Genomic DNA, 14,858 nt, shown 5'->3' with positions numbered 1-14,858 from the left:
GGAATGTTTTTAAGTTTGGCCCAAAGCAGGGAAACACTTCATCAGGCTACTGGTTCATTCAGAGCTGAAACAAAAAGGCCCAAATTGTTATGCATTCATGTACACACTGAATGATCATCTGTTATATAACTTGCTGGATTCTACAAAGGAACTATGAAACTTAATTGAGTGTACACATTTTTGTGTAAAATCAAACTTTTTCCTTTCCATTTCTATTCATAATATTTGTTTAAATCTTGATATCTAAATCAGGAATTTCCAATGTTGCAGTTCCTCTATATACCACAAGAGGCTGGTTGCAGAAGTGAGTAAATCTCCACAAAAAACCTAGGACCTTAAAGTCCCACTGGGATCTTCTTAAGATTAGAAATTTACCTCTGAGTTGTGGGCGGGACTGTTGGAACAGAGTAAGTCCGCTCCCCCTTCCTCTCCCTCTTTCTGAGAGCTCTCTGTTTGAGCGGAGCAAGGTTTTTTGGCAACAGCATTTTTTCATTTGCGCCTTATTCACAACAATTTTTATAAAGATATAATTAGAAATTTAATTTTGAGCCTGATTTTCTTTATGAACAGTATTTCATTTTCATCAGAGTGGGTCTATAACTCACTTAAATTCTGACTTATACAGTTGTTTATGTTTAGGGCATATGACAAGGTGTGTGAAGGGTGGGTCAAAAGTAGAGGCATCATTTTTGCAGTGCAGTTTAGTAGGGGACTGTGGAGATTGTCCAGTGTGTTTGCCTAAATGCTCTAAACCAGCCATAATTTTTCCATGAAGAAATTACTATTATGGTATTAGAGCTCAAATTTGTAGTAATCTCTTGAACAATTTTCCTTAACACACTTTATGGGCTTCATCCAAGATTGACCTGTGCCAGTGTTCGTTTTCAAAATTCAAAAAAGCGATTTATTTGGTTCACCCACTAGTAGCTAGGATAGGCTCCAGCAACCATGTGACCCTAGGGATCAAGCAGCTTTAGAAGATGGATGGAAATCCTGACCTAAGCAGATGCATAGATCCTCCTAGTCTGGTCTTCAGTTCAGTGATTTTTTCAAGTTACAAATTAAACTAACATGATTCATTACTCTGCATTTTTATGATTTTTGTTAACAATAAACTCAGGGCTGATCACATTCTATACAAACCAGCAGACATGTCAAATTTTCTCATTATTTTCCTCATATTTTTTCTACAGCAATTTTATACGTTTCTGTCATTTCTTAAAAGCAGATGACCACACACTTTAACGTTTCAATTTAAATAGATAGTATTCCTTGAGAACTATTTAGAAACTAAATAAAAGATCAAAGGAAAGAAATATTTTCCCACGTAAACATTCTAAAAACTGTTCTCAAAAGATAAAAGAATGAAAAAAATAGAACAAACGCGCAAAATAAATTATTTTGGACACAGTAAAATTTATTTTTAAAGTGACATTTCTGAAACAGTATATACAACTATAAGGTCAAAAAAGTGAATTAAATTACAGATTGTATATTTTGGAAGAAAAAAAAACCTTGAAAGTACAAATCCTAAACTTGAAAGACATGTTAAAAGTGTGAAAATAATAGAATTTATAATAATTGTAAATAAAAATAATAATTCGAATAAAAACTGAAGTCACTGCAAGAAGATTTGACCTGATTTACAACATTTGGTGTTAATTATATGAAGTGCAAAGTGCCAAAACTACAAGAGACAGAAACACCAATAATTGAATTCCAACAAATATTTGTGTCACACAATCGTCCAAATCATTTATCTTCGGTGATTTCCTGTTACTAATCCAGATGTTCAGGTTTTCTAACTAAATGGAAGAAAACAGGAACATATGAAAACAAATAAAAACAGCAACAATCAAGATTACCATAGTACATGAAGGTACAAATAGTTTGCAGGAACAATCAACGTTTTCATGGAAATAATAATACAGGAACATTGTGGCATTGCACATTTAGTGTTTTCTTTTTTCTTTTTTTAAGCAAAAGAATAAAAAAGAGTAAAAGTGGATTCTTTATCTTTTTGAATGTGATGATACATCGCTATACCTGCAAAAAAGAAGACATTTCAACGTCATTAGATATTTACATTTATCCTTAAAATTGTTAAAGTTTCAAACAGAAAGAACATTAACAATACTTGAAACAACCAAAACACCTGATTTAAATTTAATTTTCTTACAGTCTTTAATTTCTTTTTCATTTTTTTTACAGCTGAGTGAAAAACTGTATAAACTAAATATGAAATCGTTCTCATGTCATAAACCCCCAAGTCTAGTGAGCTAAACTGGCTTCATTTACTTTTCTAACCAGCCTGTAACAGGAAATCAACATACTGCCCCATGGAGAATAGAAATAGGCAACAGTCAACAACAGTCACTTTCGACTTCTGAACCACTTCAGAAAATGGACAAAAAGGGTTCGGACTACAAGTATACACAGGTGTGAACACATGTAAACCTGCGCCCACACTAACCCTGATTTCCTCTACGTTCCTACAATAAAGGAAACTGTTTTTCTCTCTTCTGTCCAGAGAAAAGCTTTTTGTGGGGTGAGATCCATAAAGGAGAACTTATTGCACTTTACTTCCTACTTTTACTTCCAGGTATGTTATGTTTGATATATTTTTTTTTTGGATAATCTATTTTTGCTATGAATCTCTTCATCTTTTTTGTGTTTTTTGTGTCTCAAATCGGTCAAAACACAAACATGTTAAATATTTAGGGATCAACTAAGGCTATGAACATTTGGAGCTCTCAGTGGGAGACGTTTGAATTTTAAAACTGCTCACCTTAGATTGTTTTCTCAGTCTCTTGCACGCCATTATGTGAGTCACTTTGCTTCATTACTTGATGTCCAAATTTCTGTGAGGTTTGACAGTAAACGGTTCACCCTTTCCAAATTGTTTCGGTCTACATGTTCTGCAAAACAGACACAGGTTTGCACACATAACACGATGAGATATCTTAGTTAACAAAATATGGATATTGTTTGCCACAATTTGACAATAAGGTACCTTGGACAGTCAGGATGATTATCCAAATGGTCAGAATAAGACACATTACAGCCAAAAATACTTGGACAGGACTCCTTCTACTATTTTCACCCCCAAATGACACTGAAAAAAGGATTGTTTGATATAATTCAAAAGAATGTGAACATTATAAGATATAATCCACTTAGACACCAAGCAGAAGTATTTCTTTGAACTCCTACCAGATGGGGGAGAGTCTGGGTGTCTTGGTGGGGTTGGTGGAGTCGCCTCCACCCAGGGGCGATCGTGCACCCTCAGGCTTTCTGTGCTCATATAGATGTCCACGATGCTTTCCTTGTAGTCCAGATCAAACTGAACCTTCTTCTTGACGTCAGACTGAGCTTCCAGTTCTTCCGACATTCTGTGTTTCATATAAACTAACAAAACAAATACTGCGAGTACGTAGGTGAGTGTTTTTGAAGAAGGACGTAAAGCATGGAAAGAGGAAGAGCGTGTGAACAGGAAATCAAAGGGACATTTTCAGTCATGCACTTTAAAAAAGTTAATAAATTAAAACTCTACCTGAAAGTTATTTCATAAATCATTGCAAAAAACAGAAGTTTAAGTATTTTCTTCATCTGGTGAGCACTTGTACAGTTTTCTGTACAGTTTAACCCTTTAATAACCAATCTGTGGTGATGATTAGTGAATTATTGTGATCTGATGACAATCAACACACATGTGGTTTATCTATATCACTATTTACTAAAATTATTTGACAGTTTTTCTGATGATAATCAATAGGCTATCAATTTTCTGTCCTTGATCATAAACATCAAAATGATGTATTCTGTTGATAATCAATTAAATAAAGTGTGATCCACATTATTGTTTACTGAAACGAGAATATTTTCTGAGTTTATATATATATTTAAAAGAAAAAACTAAATGGGGATAAGATTATATAAAATCTTATGTGACATGTCATTAAGAATAACTACACTGTCAAGAAGATTGCATCATTTTCAATCATTTAAGTCAAATTTTTTATTTAATTTCTCATAAACATTAACAATCCAATCAAATCGATCAAAAAAAGCCCACACTTCTCACTAAAATTTAAGTCATCGCAAATACACAAATAAGTTTATCCCACTTTGAATGTCATATAGATCGTTTTAAATAAAACTAAACCTAAAACAATGCATAAAGAAGATGATTGTGTTTACTTTAAAAAAAAAAATCAAGAAATTTCACATTGGTCAGACTACTTCACACTTGAACTAAGACAATTTAATATAATAATAAAAAAAAAGTTAAACCACAATCTCTGTTTATGTAAAACGTGTTAAATATTCAGTCTCTTTTTTGCTATTATTAGAAGCTATTTTTGTGGTTCCTCAAGAACTAAATAACAAACAAAAAATTTTTCCTATGAGTTAGACTGAAGGTAACGACTTGATCACAAACATTTTACCACCAAATTAAAAAAGAAAAAGAATGGATAAATGCATTTGAGACCCAGCTGTCCTTTAAGCAGCTGCTCCATGTCTGTGAACACGAGAGAAAAAGACTGGTCTAGTTCATTAAATCCTTCAAAACTCTTTGTTCTTAAAATTAAAGTGAATTTTTCTTTTGGGGATTTTAGTTAATACAATAAAATATATTTTTATTGTTTTATTGGAGACCTCATTTATTCCTGCAATCAGCTGCCATCTTTGTGTTAGTTGTCGTCACATTAACTCTATTTTATTACAAAATGACAAACAGTTAATCTCTGCTTTCACTTTAAACAGGACTTAGAACATGTTGACTAATTATAAACATCATTTTTACCAAGTTTATGTGTTTTCTAAAACAATTAAGGACATAAAATAGTAGCTAAAGTCGCTCAGCAGCGCTCAGCTTTCGGAGGTTTGGGTGACTTTTGAAGGCTCCATTAGGAAACTACAGGTGGATTCAGAGCTGGACATGAGCTGAAACTCAAGAGACTCTTGTCCGCTGTCGGTTTGTTCATCCGGAGTTTTTGGTGTTGCTCCAAAACAGATTATTTCGTCTTTTAAATCGAGGAAGAAAACACAAGTTCCGCCATTCCGCCTGCACGCGCGTGCGAGCCGCCTCTGCTTGAGTCTCCACGGTTCTCATGGTGTGTTTAAGTTCAGCGTCAGCGCTCAGACTTCTTCAATCTGAGTCAGGATCGTTAATTTGCGACAAACCAGACAGTAAAACAAACATGGCAGAAGTAGCTCCAGCTCCCGCCGCCGCTCCGGCCAAAGCCCCCAAGAAGAAGACTTCCAAGCCGAAGAAGGCCGGTCCCAGCCTCAGCGAGCTGATCGTCAAATCAGTGGCCGCTTCCAAGGAGCGCAGCGGCGTGTCTGCCGCCGCCCTGAAGAAGGCTCTGGCGGCCGGGGGCTACGATGTGGACAAAAACAAAGCCCGCGTCAACACCGCCATCAAGAGCCTGCTGACCAAGGGGACTCTGGTCCACACCAAGGGCACCGGCGCTGCCGGCTCCTTCAAGGTGAGCAAGACGACCGAAAGCACGAAGCCTGCAGCTAAGAAAGCCGCTCCTAAAGCCAAGAAGCCCGCCGCCAAGAAACCCGCAGCGGCCAAGAAGCCCAAGGCAGCAGCCAAGAAGCCCGCAGCTGCTAAGAAGTCTCCCAAGAAGGTCAAGAAGCCCGCAGCAGCGCCCAAGAAAGCAGCCATGACCCCCAAGAAGGCCACCAAGAGCCCCAAAAAGAGCCCCAAGAAGGTGGTGAAGAAAGCCCCCGCAGCCAAGAAAGCTCCCGCTAAGAAGGCAGCCAAGCCCAAAGTCAAGAAGACAGCAGCCAAGAAGAAGTGAAGAAACATCCTCAGAATTCTGTAGAACCAAAGGCTCTTCTAAGAGCCAACACTTCTCCTGTCAGCGGCTCATTCCTCTGATTTTAGAAACCACTGAACACAAAAACCAACATTATATCAGTTATTAATAAGTAACGAGATTAGGATCAATGTCCTCCCCTAAACCATCCTGTATTTACAGGACCCAGACAGGCAGCTGGATTTCTGGCTCATTTGCCTTTTTGGTCTATATTTTAACTGACATATGTAGAGGTTACGCCAGGTAATAGAGTTGATGGAGCTACAAAAAACAACCAAAGGCAAACAAACTTACAATGAAACTTCCTTCAATTTCAGAGAATTAGGTTTTAATAATTCTTTTTTCCTGGCTGTTAGTTTATCTTTTATTTAAGGATTCACACTGGTCTTTAATAATGTAAAGATAATTCATATTGGGGTCCACTTTTAAAAGGAAATACATTGTGAGAATGTTGGGTAAAGATACCAATTAATACTTGACACACTTTTTTTGTTTTTCAAAATATCGAAGATTCAAAGAAACAGAAAAAGGGAAAAAAGTTACATTGGTTTTATTACCTTATTTCATCATGGACTTTTGACTTTTTAAGATTCGCTTTAAAACAAAAGTAGATGTCAAAAAATATAATTAAGTTCTTACTTCCTAGAAATTCGCCAGCCAAAACTTTTGAAGGGAGGAAAGCTTAAAGGCTTTGTTTTGTTTTTGTTGAACTTTAAGACATTATTGTACAACAGAGCTCAAAATGACAAATGAATGAGTCCAGTTTGTTCTTTGCGGTTGTTCTCGTGTTAGCCACCTGGAGGCGCAAACGTGCCGAAAACGGGAGCCTGAAAAAAACAACGTCGAAGAAGAAGTCGGACATTTGCCTTCTAACACGTCCTCAATTGAAAGATATACTTCATTGTACATGGGATAGAGAGCCTTTCGGGACCTTGATTTAAACGACTGTACAATGAGTGGAAGAGGAAAGGGCGGGAAAGGACTCGGTAAAGGGGGTGCTAAGCGGCACCGGAAAGTCCTCCGTGATAACATCCAGGGCATCACCAAACCAGCGATCCGCCGTCTGGCTCGTCGTGGCGGAGTAAAGCGTATCTCCGGTCTGATCTACGAGGAGACCCGTGGTGTGTTGAAGGTTTTCCTAGAGAACGTGATCCGTGATGCCGTCACCTACACCGAACACGCCAAGAGGAAGACCGTCACCGCCATGGATGTGGTCTACGCTCTGAAGAGGCAGGGACGCACACTGTACGGCTTCGGCGGTTGAAACTAACATTCCGCTGTTTGCGACTTAAAGGCCCTTTTAAGGGCCATCAATTATTCTGAAGAACAGAATTTTCTTTGCATCAACATTATCAGAAGTATGTAAAGTGGGCAGCGTCGACTAGTATTACAGCTTGATCAGTATTACATTCAGAAGGTAGCAAAAAATGTTGAGCAAATTCCTTTCTAGGAAAATCTGGAGTATTGTAAAAGTTAATTGGGGCAATCAACATATTTTTCAATATATATTAAGTAAAATTAGCAAACCCCGCATATACTATGTTGGACTCAAGTTAAGAAACTGTTTTCCAAATGTTCCAGTTTCTATGACTACAGTCTGTACATCACAATTTTATTAACTTGGAGAATAAAAGGTTTATCATAACAATAAAAAGATTACCCATCGTTCATCAAAAGAGGATTCAGAGTTAAACCTTCAATAAAGAAAGTTGCACAGCAGCTCCTCTAACCTATGTGTCTGAGCGTCATAAGTGAAATAAGCTGAGCATGTCTGTGATGTCTGAAATGTCATTGCTATTTTTCCCCCTTCTTTTTGGGGAATCAGTTCCAGTTTTGAGGTCCAATAAGCCTCCATTTAAGAGGTCAGTCCAATACTACATGGACAAACCATTTAAAAAGATATATATTTTAAAAATCAATATTTTTTTCCCCCCCGTGATTTTATAATCACTGTAAACTCGCGCGATTAACACATTTGATTAAAAACTCCTGTGTTAGTGAAACATGGAGACCTCTGTATCACGCTGTAACAGCATAACAGTTCAGCCAATCATAAATGGGAAACGACACAGTATAATTTACACACAGTTTGTATATAATCAGCCTCTGTTCTCGTCGTGGTCATATTCTCGTTCATAGTCTGAAGTGGAATCATGCCTGAACCCGCCAAGTCTGCGCCCAAGAAGGGCTCCAAGAAAGCCGTGACCAAGACCGCCGGCAAAGGAGGCAAGAAGAAGAGAAAGACCAGGAAGGAGAGCTACGCCATCTACGTGTACAAGGTGCTGAAGCAGGTCCACCCCGACACCGGCATCTCCTCCAAGGCCATGAGCATCATGAACTCGTTCGTCAACGACATCTTCGAGCGCATCGCCTCCGAGGCGTCTCGTCTGGCTCACTACAACAAGCGCTCCACCATCACCTCCAGGGAGATCCAGACCGCCGTGCGCCTCCTGCTGCCCGGGGAGCTGGCCAAGCACGCCGTGTCCGAGGGCACCAAGGCCGTCACCAAGTACACCAGCTCCAAGTAAACGGACCGATGTGATCCACACAAACCAACGGCTCTTTTCAGAGCCACACACCTGATCTGAAGAGTTTGGTATTTCCTTCTGTTAAACTGACTGCTAAATGAATTTAGCCAATATACACAATGACAAATAATAAAAATGTAATTTACACTATCAAGACCTTAAGACATGGTGCAATTAGGTGCTACTGTTGTTTCATGCACATAGATGAGCTTCACATGAACAAATCAAATGAAACTATATCTCTCCATAATAAACTGTAGAACAGGTATAATTCAGTGCTGTGTTGGTTTCCCCATTTCATTGTACACGAACAACTATAGGAGTAATGAGCCTAATAATTGCATACTGAAGTTCTGCGAATTTTTATTTTTTTATGGAACGCTAACATTGCCCGATTGGTCCAAAGGATGCACGTCTTATGGCTGAGGCTCTTTGGTGTCAGTAGCAAAATAATGTGGACCTTTTATACATCTGTTTTGAAAGTATTATCTGTTACGGTCTGGTTTGTCTGTTCAAAGCAAAAACAAGATCGGTATCATGCTCAAAACAGCTAAGAAGATCAAAGGTCCTCACAAATGTCCATCTATGCAGCAAATTTGAGTGTTCTGTGTTGCGTTTAGCTCATAAAATCAACAGTGATCCACCTCATTCTGCTTTTTGACTTTGAACTATTACCTTCCGGATGACTCTTCAGGGCAGCCACAGATATAAAACCAACAGATATAAAAGCTTGTTTGTTCCATCAGACATAGTTGTTTTGTGGGTGTTGTTGTATTGTGTATGTTTATTCTGTTTTTCTCTATGCTGTAGCTGTGGGCTCCTCAGCGCAAGACAAATTTCCCTCACAGGACAATAAAGTTTAATTGATTCATTGATTTCTTTATGGTGTGTGTTACCACAGATGTGTCACAGTATACGATGAACTTCATAAAAATCATTGTTGTTGACATGAAGAGATGTCAACGACTGCAATGACATACAAAAGTCTTAAAGCCTTAAATTTAATTTAGTGATTAAAGTCTCACTCCAACCAAACTGAATTTTTAAAGCATTTCCAGTGGTCTTTTAATTATGATTATGCCATTTTCAGACAATATATAAAGTTATGGGTGGGACTGTCGACAGACGGAAGCCTCTGCTTATGTCCCATCATTTCTTTGTTTACACGTTCTACTGCTAACTTCTAGCTGCTCACATTACAACAAAATACTGGAGCTACAGTTTTGAGCCAGAAGGCAGGTTAGATCTGTTTGTCTGCAAGGGGATGTATCAGAATGGAGCGGAGATAAATGCCACAAGAACATGTTAAAAACAGGATTTTCAATGTAGTTGGTTTTTAACCTGAATGCAAAGCTAGAGATGATCAGATCTGAGAGGAAATATGAACTCCAGTTTATATAGTACATCACTTCTATTTCAATATTAAGATGTTTATGCCCACAAGAGATAATTGATCTTCCATACAAATAATAAAGCTGTAACTTATTATTATTTTAAAGAGTAGAAAAATTAGATTTTAAACCTTTTTAAATTCATTTAGTACCATGAAGATCAGAACATTTCCCTTTCTATCACTGTCACTTAAATCTAGAAATTAATGAACTTAGTTGAAGTGAAGCATTTAACTTTACCAAGCCATAATTTTTTAATTATTTAGTGAGAATGTCCTCACTGAACTTTTATCTTGCTATTCTGAGTAAAAAACACAAAACAAACAACAATCAGCAAATCCTTCCAAACAAGTGAAACTACATTCCTGAGGAGGAAAGACTCTGTGAGGTCTGTGAGCTGCAAGTGGTGGAGGATGAATTTCATTTTTCGGTTTTATTGTCCTTTGTATGAAAAACAGAGACTTTGTATGTATGACGTCATAGAAAAGAAATGTCCTCATTTGTTTTGGTTATCTGAAGACAAAATTTTACGTTGGCTTTTTGAAAATGAAATCTTTTGTTTGGCAAATTTTGTGTCAGAGGCATGGACAATAAGAATGCACACTTTGTATTCTGTTAGACTCTGATTAGGGGGGTTATTGGATTTTTTTTTAGTGATGGGGATGTATCTTTATGTATTGTGTATTTTGTTTTTCAGTGTCATATAAGCCCGTGTGGGCTGGGCACATTAGTGCATGACACTTAAATAAATCAAATCAAATCAAAACTATTAAACCCCAAATGAATACATACAAGCGTTGCTTCTGTAGGAGATTAACCTAAAGATTGGCAGGTTTTAGCGTGGAAGACAGTCGGTTACATCAGGGGGGTATTCCTAGTTACCACGGTAAGCTTGAGGCTAAGGAAATTCATAACCTCAGCTTTCGGTTTAAAAAACGGAGGTATATCAAGTTGCCAGCAACTCATGCTCTGAACATAACCTGGTCTGGAGCAGGTTTAGTTGAAGGTTAGTTTGTTTACAGAGAGGTGAAGCAGCATGACGTGTCCATTTGAAGATGATTTAGTGGATGAAGAAGCTCAGATAATACTTTTTCCACCGTGACAGGGTGATAAGACCACATATGGATGTTGGAAAAATAAACTTTTTACATTGATCCAACTTAATTATTTGCTTCAGTTGAAATTCTGAGGCGGGTAATGGCTTGGGTTTGTTCTATTTCCTCCTTGCTGATGGAGCTGAAAGCTTAAAAGGTGGAATCATGATCTCAGATCCATTGTCAGTAAGGAGGTCTTCAATGAGGAACTTTTGTCCGCCATGACATCGTCTCCTGGCTGCAGCAAAGGAACTTGGCTTCTAAGTCATGGATGTAATCCAAAGCCTCATCCAGAGCACCTGTGAAGATAAAGAAATTAAAAATCAGTCTTGATATATTTATTCTACCTTTCAACACAACACAGTAATCATGTTTTGAAAAGTATGTTAAGTATTTAATTACAAATACATTTCATTTATTTTGGTTAATGACAAAATACCCAAAATTAATTAAATACATGTAATTAAAATAGGTGAGAGCGTGAACAGCTTTTATTATATACATTAATTTTTTCAGGTAGAAATGCATTTATCCAATAACGGTACACATAGTTGACTAACGTTAACCAAACACATTATGAACAACCTTACCTGCAGGTGGGTGTGTCACGTAGTCGTGATCCATCTTTACTGTCTTAGCTTAGCCACCATGTCGCTATCTTCACAGCATAGCTGCATAGACTGACGTTTGAGGTTCTGTCATATACTGACTCCCTTCTCAAAGGAGCAGTAAAGTTTTTCCAAGGGAAAATACTCGGGACGACACCACTCTTCAGGCGACGAACGACGCAGCCGCACCACACATCCGGAGCGAAGTTAGTAAGTGCCGGCAGCAGAGGGTGCTACCTGTGTTTACATTAAAACTATGCCCTTCCTCTCTTCAGATCGCCTATATCCATTTGGGTTTCAGGTTTGGATCCACAGGAAAATAATGATATGAGAGGCCAGGCTGTTTTTGGTTGGAAGACGAACAGCCTGGAACGCAACAGAGACTGCAACTCTTCGACTCTGCCATTCTTCATATGTGCCGCTATGCTAACAGGAAGTTGTTTTACACGTCATTGACGTATTTCCGGTCAAAAAATGCGGAAGTGTGAAAAAGGTCTATTCGGACACCCGTGCTCACTAGTTTTCTCTTTCGGGTGTTTTCAAAAGGCGCTCGGCACGAAAACAAAGTGGCGCATTACCGCCACCACCTGGTCTGGAGGGGAACTACTTCTATTTAACGCGGAGAATGACACCCATTTGTCAAATTAAAAATATAATAAATATGAACATTTTATGAAGACTATTTATGAATCTGCTGTGTTCTGATCATGGAAAATGTGGCTGATTTATAAATAATAAAATTATAAACACATTGGTGGTGATTTTATGTATTTGTTGATAAATAACCCCCCATGTTATTACTCCATGGCAATATTTATTTTTGTGCCGCTGAACGATTTACGGGCTCTTGCGAGGAGGCATTTTTTCCTGTAGTTTTCTCCTCTACCTTACTGAAAATAGCTTTATATATGAATCTGTCCGTGTTCCTGGCAATAATTCAACCGTTTTTCATGGGATCAAACCAAAAACGAGCAGATATGCAGCATCACAGGACGGCAAGGAGAAGCAGACGTCTCAGATTTACTCTGGATGCCCTGGCCAGACATGAACAACCTGTGAGTTAAACTTAAAGTTTTTTTATTAGTTCAATTTAAGCATTTGTTACTAATTGTGCTCAAGGTTACACAGTCTGCTGGGTAAGACTTAACATTATTTTTCAACACTGGACTATGAACTGTATAGTCTAACTACATGAAACACTTGTGGGATCAAAGTTTAGTATTTTTTATTCAGAGTCAAACCATATCACTTGTTTTAAACAAAAATACTTTAATTTTTAAATATTTATATAAAAATCCAAAAACCCAGCCAAAAAAACCATGAGATTTTCCAGCATTTATAAATACGTCATAAACTAAAATGTAAGACATCAGAATAAAGTGAAACATTCAAAAAAATCAGATTTAATTTTCTCAATGAAATAATTATTTTTCTATTTTACAGGGTCTTCCACGTCTCTACTGCTTTGCCAACATAAAGGTGTCTGTCGTGGCCCTTCACGCTGACGGTCAGTCCGACACAAAACCAGACCGGCAGACCTGCAGATCAGTTGACCCGCAGGACCATTGAGCATCTGGTGGAGCAGCTTCGGGTTCCTCACACTCTGGGGGGGGCACAGGAGACTGAGGTCCTGGTGTTTCTTTTCTGGCTGGCGTGTGGCACATCATACAGTGTGGTAACCAGAGCTTTTGACATGCCACGGTCCACTGTAAGTGACGTTGTCCACAGACCGCATCCTCCAGCTGATGAGCAGGGTCACCCAGCATCCAGTGGGAATGAACTACCATAAGTCGCCTCTGGTTTTATAGCAGCTTGCTTGGTCTTCCACCTTCCAAAAGGTCGTGGGGAGCATCGATGGCTGCCACATAAGAATAAAGGCCCTAAAAGAAAATGCAGCTTGTTATTTTAACAGGAAGCTTTTTTATTCCATTCAACTGCAGGCTGTATGTGACTAATGCCAAATTTAGAGATATTTTTGTTGGGAATCAAGGATCAGTCCACAGTTCACAGGTTCTACGTAAAAGCCCAATTTATGTAAATCAAACATTACCCACCTGAAGGATCCTTTTGGGTGATGGTGGGTATCCCTCATTGCACATCCCATCATGCTGCTGACACCCTACAGGGAACCCATGAGGAATGTGGTTCAGGCCCGTTACAACCAGCACCACGCCAAGACATGCTCTGTGGTGGAGAGAGGATTTGGCATTATGAAGATGAGGAGGAGAGCAATACTTCTGGGGGCACTGGAAGTAAAACCAACCTTTGCAATGAAAATCATTGCCTGCAGTTCAGTTCTGCACAATCTGTGCATCAGCAAAGGGGACTGCTGGGAGCCACAGATGTTGAGCCACACCAGGAACCAGTAGGACGGGTAAAGTGGCGTCCGTCTGCGAGGACAGATCTCTGCTTTCCTTTTAGCTCCAACTGTGACACACATGACTCTAGAAGACCAGGATTATTGTTAAGATGTATAAAAATAAATGTTAACATATAAAACGAAAATGTAAATATGTACATTTGATATTTATATGAAAATCCTTTTGAGATTGTTAAAAATGGCTCAGATTTAAATAATACATGTAAATAATTCATTTTTGTTCATGCATTTATTAAACAAATTGCAAAACAACGACGACGTTACATTTTGCGAACAATACTTAAACTCAGGTAAGCTTAACAGACTCTCCTGTCACTCTTTGTCCCTTCGTGCTCTTTCCTCCTCTCCTCTTTCAACAACAACCTTTACCCCAACATGACAACGATTACAGTTTAATGATAAATAAATACAAATCTGATCAAGTGTCTCTCTACTCCCATCCGGCACGAGCTTGCCTGATAACAAACAGGCTATCTTTCTCCACCACAGATGGATCAGATTTTCCTCATCCTCGTCTGTCCCTACATATATAAACACATTTTAAAAATGTGTTAATAACTACGGTTAGAACTCACTGCTTTTTGATGTAATATCAACAGCGTTTGTTTTTAGCCTTCAATGCTAATTCGCGCTAGCGTTAGCTTTAGCATTACCGAAATTGATGAGCTTCAAAACAATGTAGATAGTCGATTGAGGAATACAACATATTAAACAAGTCATCTCACGTATTTACAAATATATTTTACAACATATACAAGATACTTTTAAATATACTTACATTTTTAAGTCCTCTTTCTAGCGCAACCGTCCGCCATCTTTGAATAATTCAAACGCAGTGTATTGTGGGTCACACGCAATGCATTCTGGTATGAACGCAGTGCATTCTGGGCAATATTCACCGATCGAGTGAGCATCGATCCACACTGGTTTTTCGTAGAGAATTCTGGGAAATTTCTAGTGCACATGATTTTTGAACTGTAGATTCGGACAGCACTACAAAATGGCGACCGCACTATATAGTGCACT

General features: G+C 38.4%; 3 protein-coding genes and 2 long non-coding RNA genes across 5 annotated transcripts; 3 read left to right on the top strand and 2 right to left on the bottom strand.

Annotated features, from left to right (window-relative positions):
- Positions 1–2,783: 2,783 nt before the first annotated feature.
- Positions 2,784–3,352, bottom strand: LOC105354695 (uncharacterized). The gene is made up of 3 exons (XR_909262.4): positions 3,214–3,352; positions 3,014–3,115; positions 2,784–2,918 (listed from the first exon to the last, which is right to left on the bottom strand). It is a non-coding gene; the product is annotated as an uncharacterized LOC105354695 (long non-coding RNA).
- Positions 3,353–4,994: 1,642 nt separating this feature from the next.
- Positions 4,995–7,507, top strand: LOC101168675 (uncharacterized). Its single transcript, XM_004065522.5, has one exon. It carries the CDS (start codon positions 5,115–5,117, stop codon positions 5,811–5,813), a length of 699 nt encoding a protein of 232 aa, XP_004065570.2. The 5' UTR covers positions 4,995–5,114; the 3' UTR covers positions 5,814–7,507.
- LOC144981278 (histone H4) lies at positions 6,784–7,095 on the top strand. Its single transcript, XM_078947857.1, has one exon. The coding sequence runs from the start codon at positions 6,784–6,786 to the stop codon at positions 7,093–7,095; it is 312 nt and encodes a 103-aa protein (XP_078803983.1).
- A 441-nt stretch (positions 7,508–7,948) lies between the features above and the next one.
- Positions 7,949–8,447, top strand: LOC101168428 (histone H2B 1/2). The gene has a single exon (XM_011479125.4). It carries the CDS (start codon positions 7,985–7,987, stop codon positions 8,357–8,359), a length of 375 nt encoding a protein of 124 aa, XP_011477427.1. The 5' UTR covers positions 7,949–7,984; the 3' UTR covers positions 8,360–8,447.
- A 4,677-nt stretch (positions 8,448–13,124) lies between these two features.
- Positions 13,125–14,744, bottom strand: LOC111947385 (uncharacterized). Its single transcript, XR_002873194.2, has 4 exons — positions 14,611–14,744; positions 13,716–13,896; positions 13,507–13,636; positions 13,125–13,332 (listed from the first exon to the last, which is right to left on the bottom strand). It is a non-coding gene; the product is annotated as an uncharacterized LOC111947385 (long non-coding RNA).
- Between the last annotated feature and the right edge of the window lie 114 nt (positions 14,745–14,858).

This window comes from Oryzias latipes, chromosome 1 (assembly GCF_053564925.1).
Source record: "Oryzias latipes strain Hd-rR chromosome 1, Olatipes_Hd-rR_3.1".
In the NCBI taxonomy this organism is placed as follows: domain Eukaryota; kingdom Metazoa; phylum Chordata; class Actinopteri; order Beloniformes; family Adrianichthyidae; genus Oryzias; species Oryzias latipes.
The sequence above is the reverse complement of the archived record's forward strand: the minus strand, read 5'-3'. Positions and strand labels throughout refer to the sequence as shown.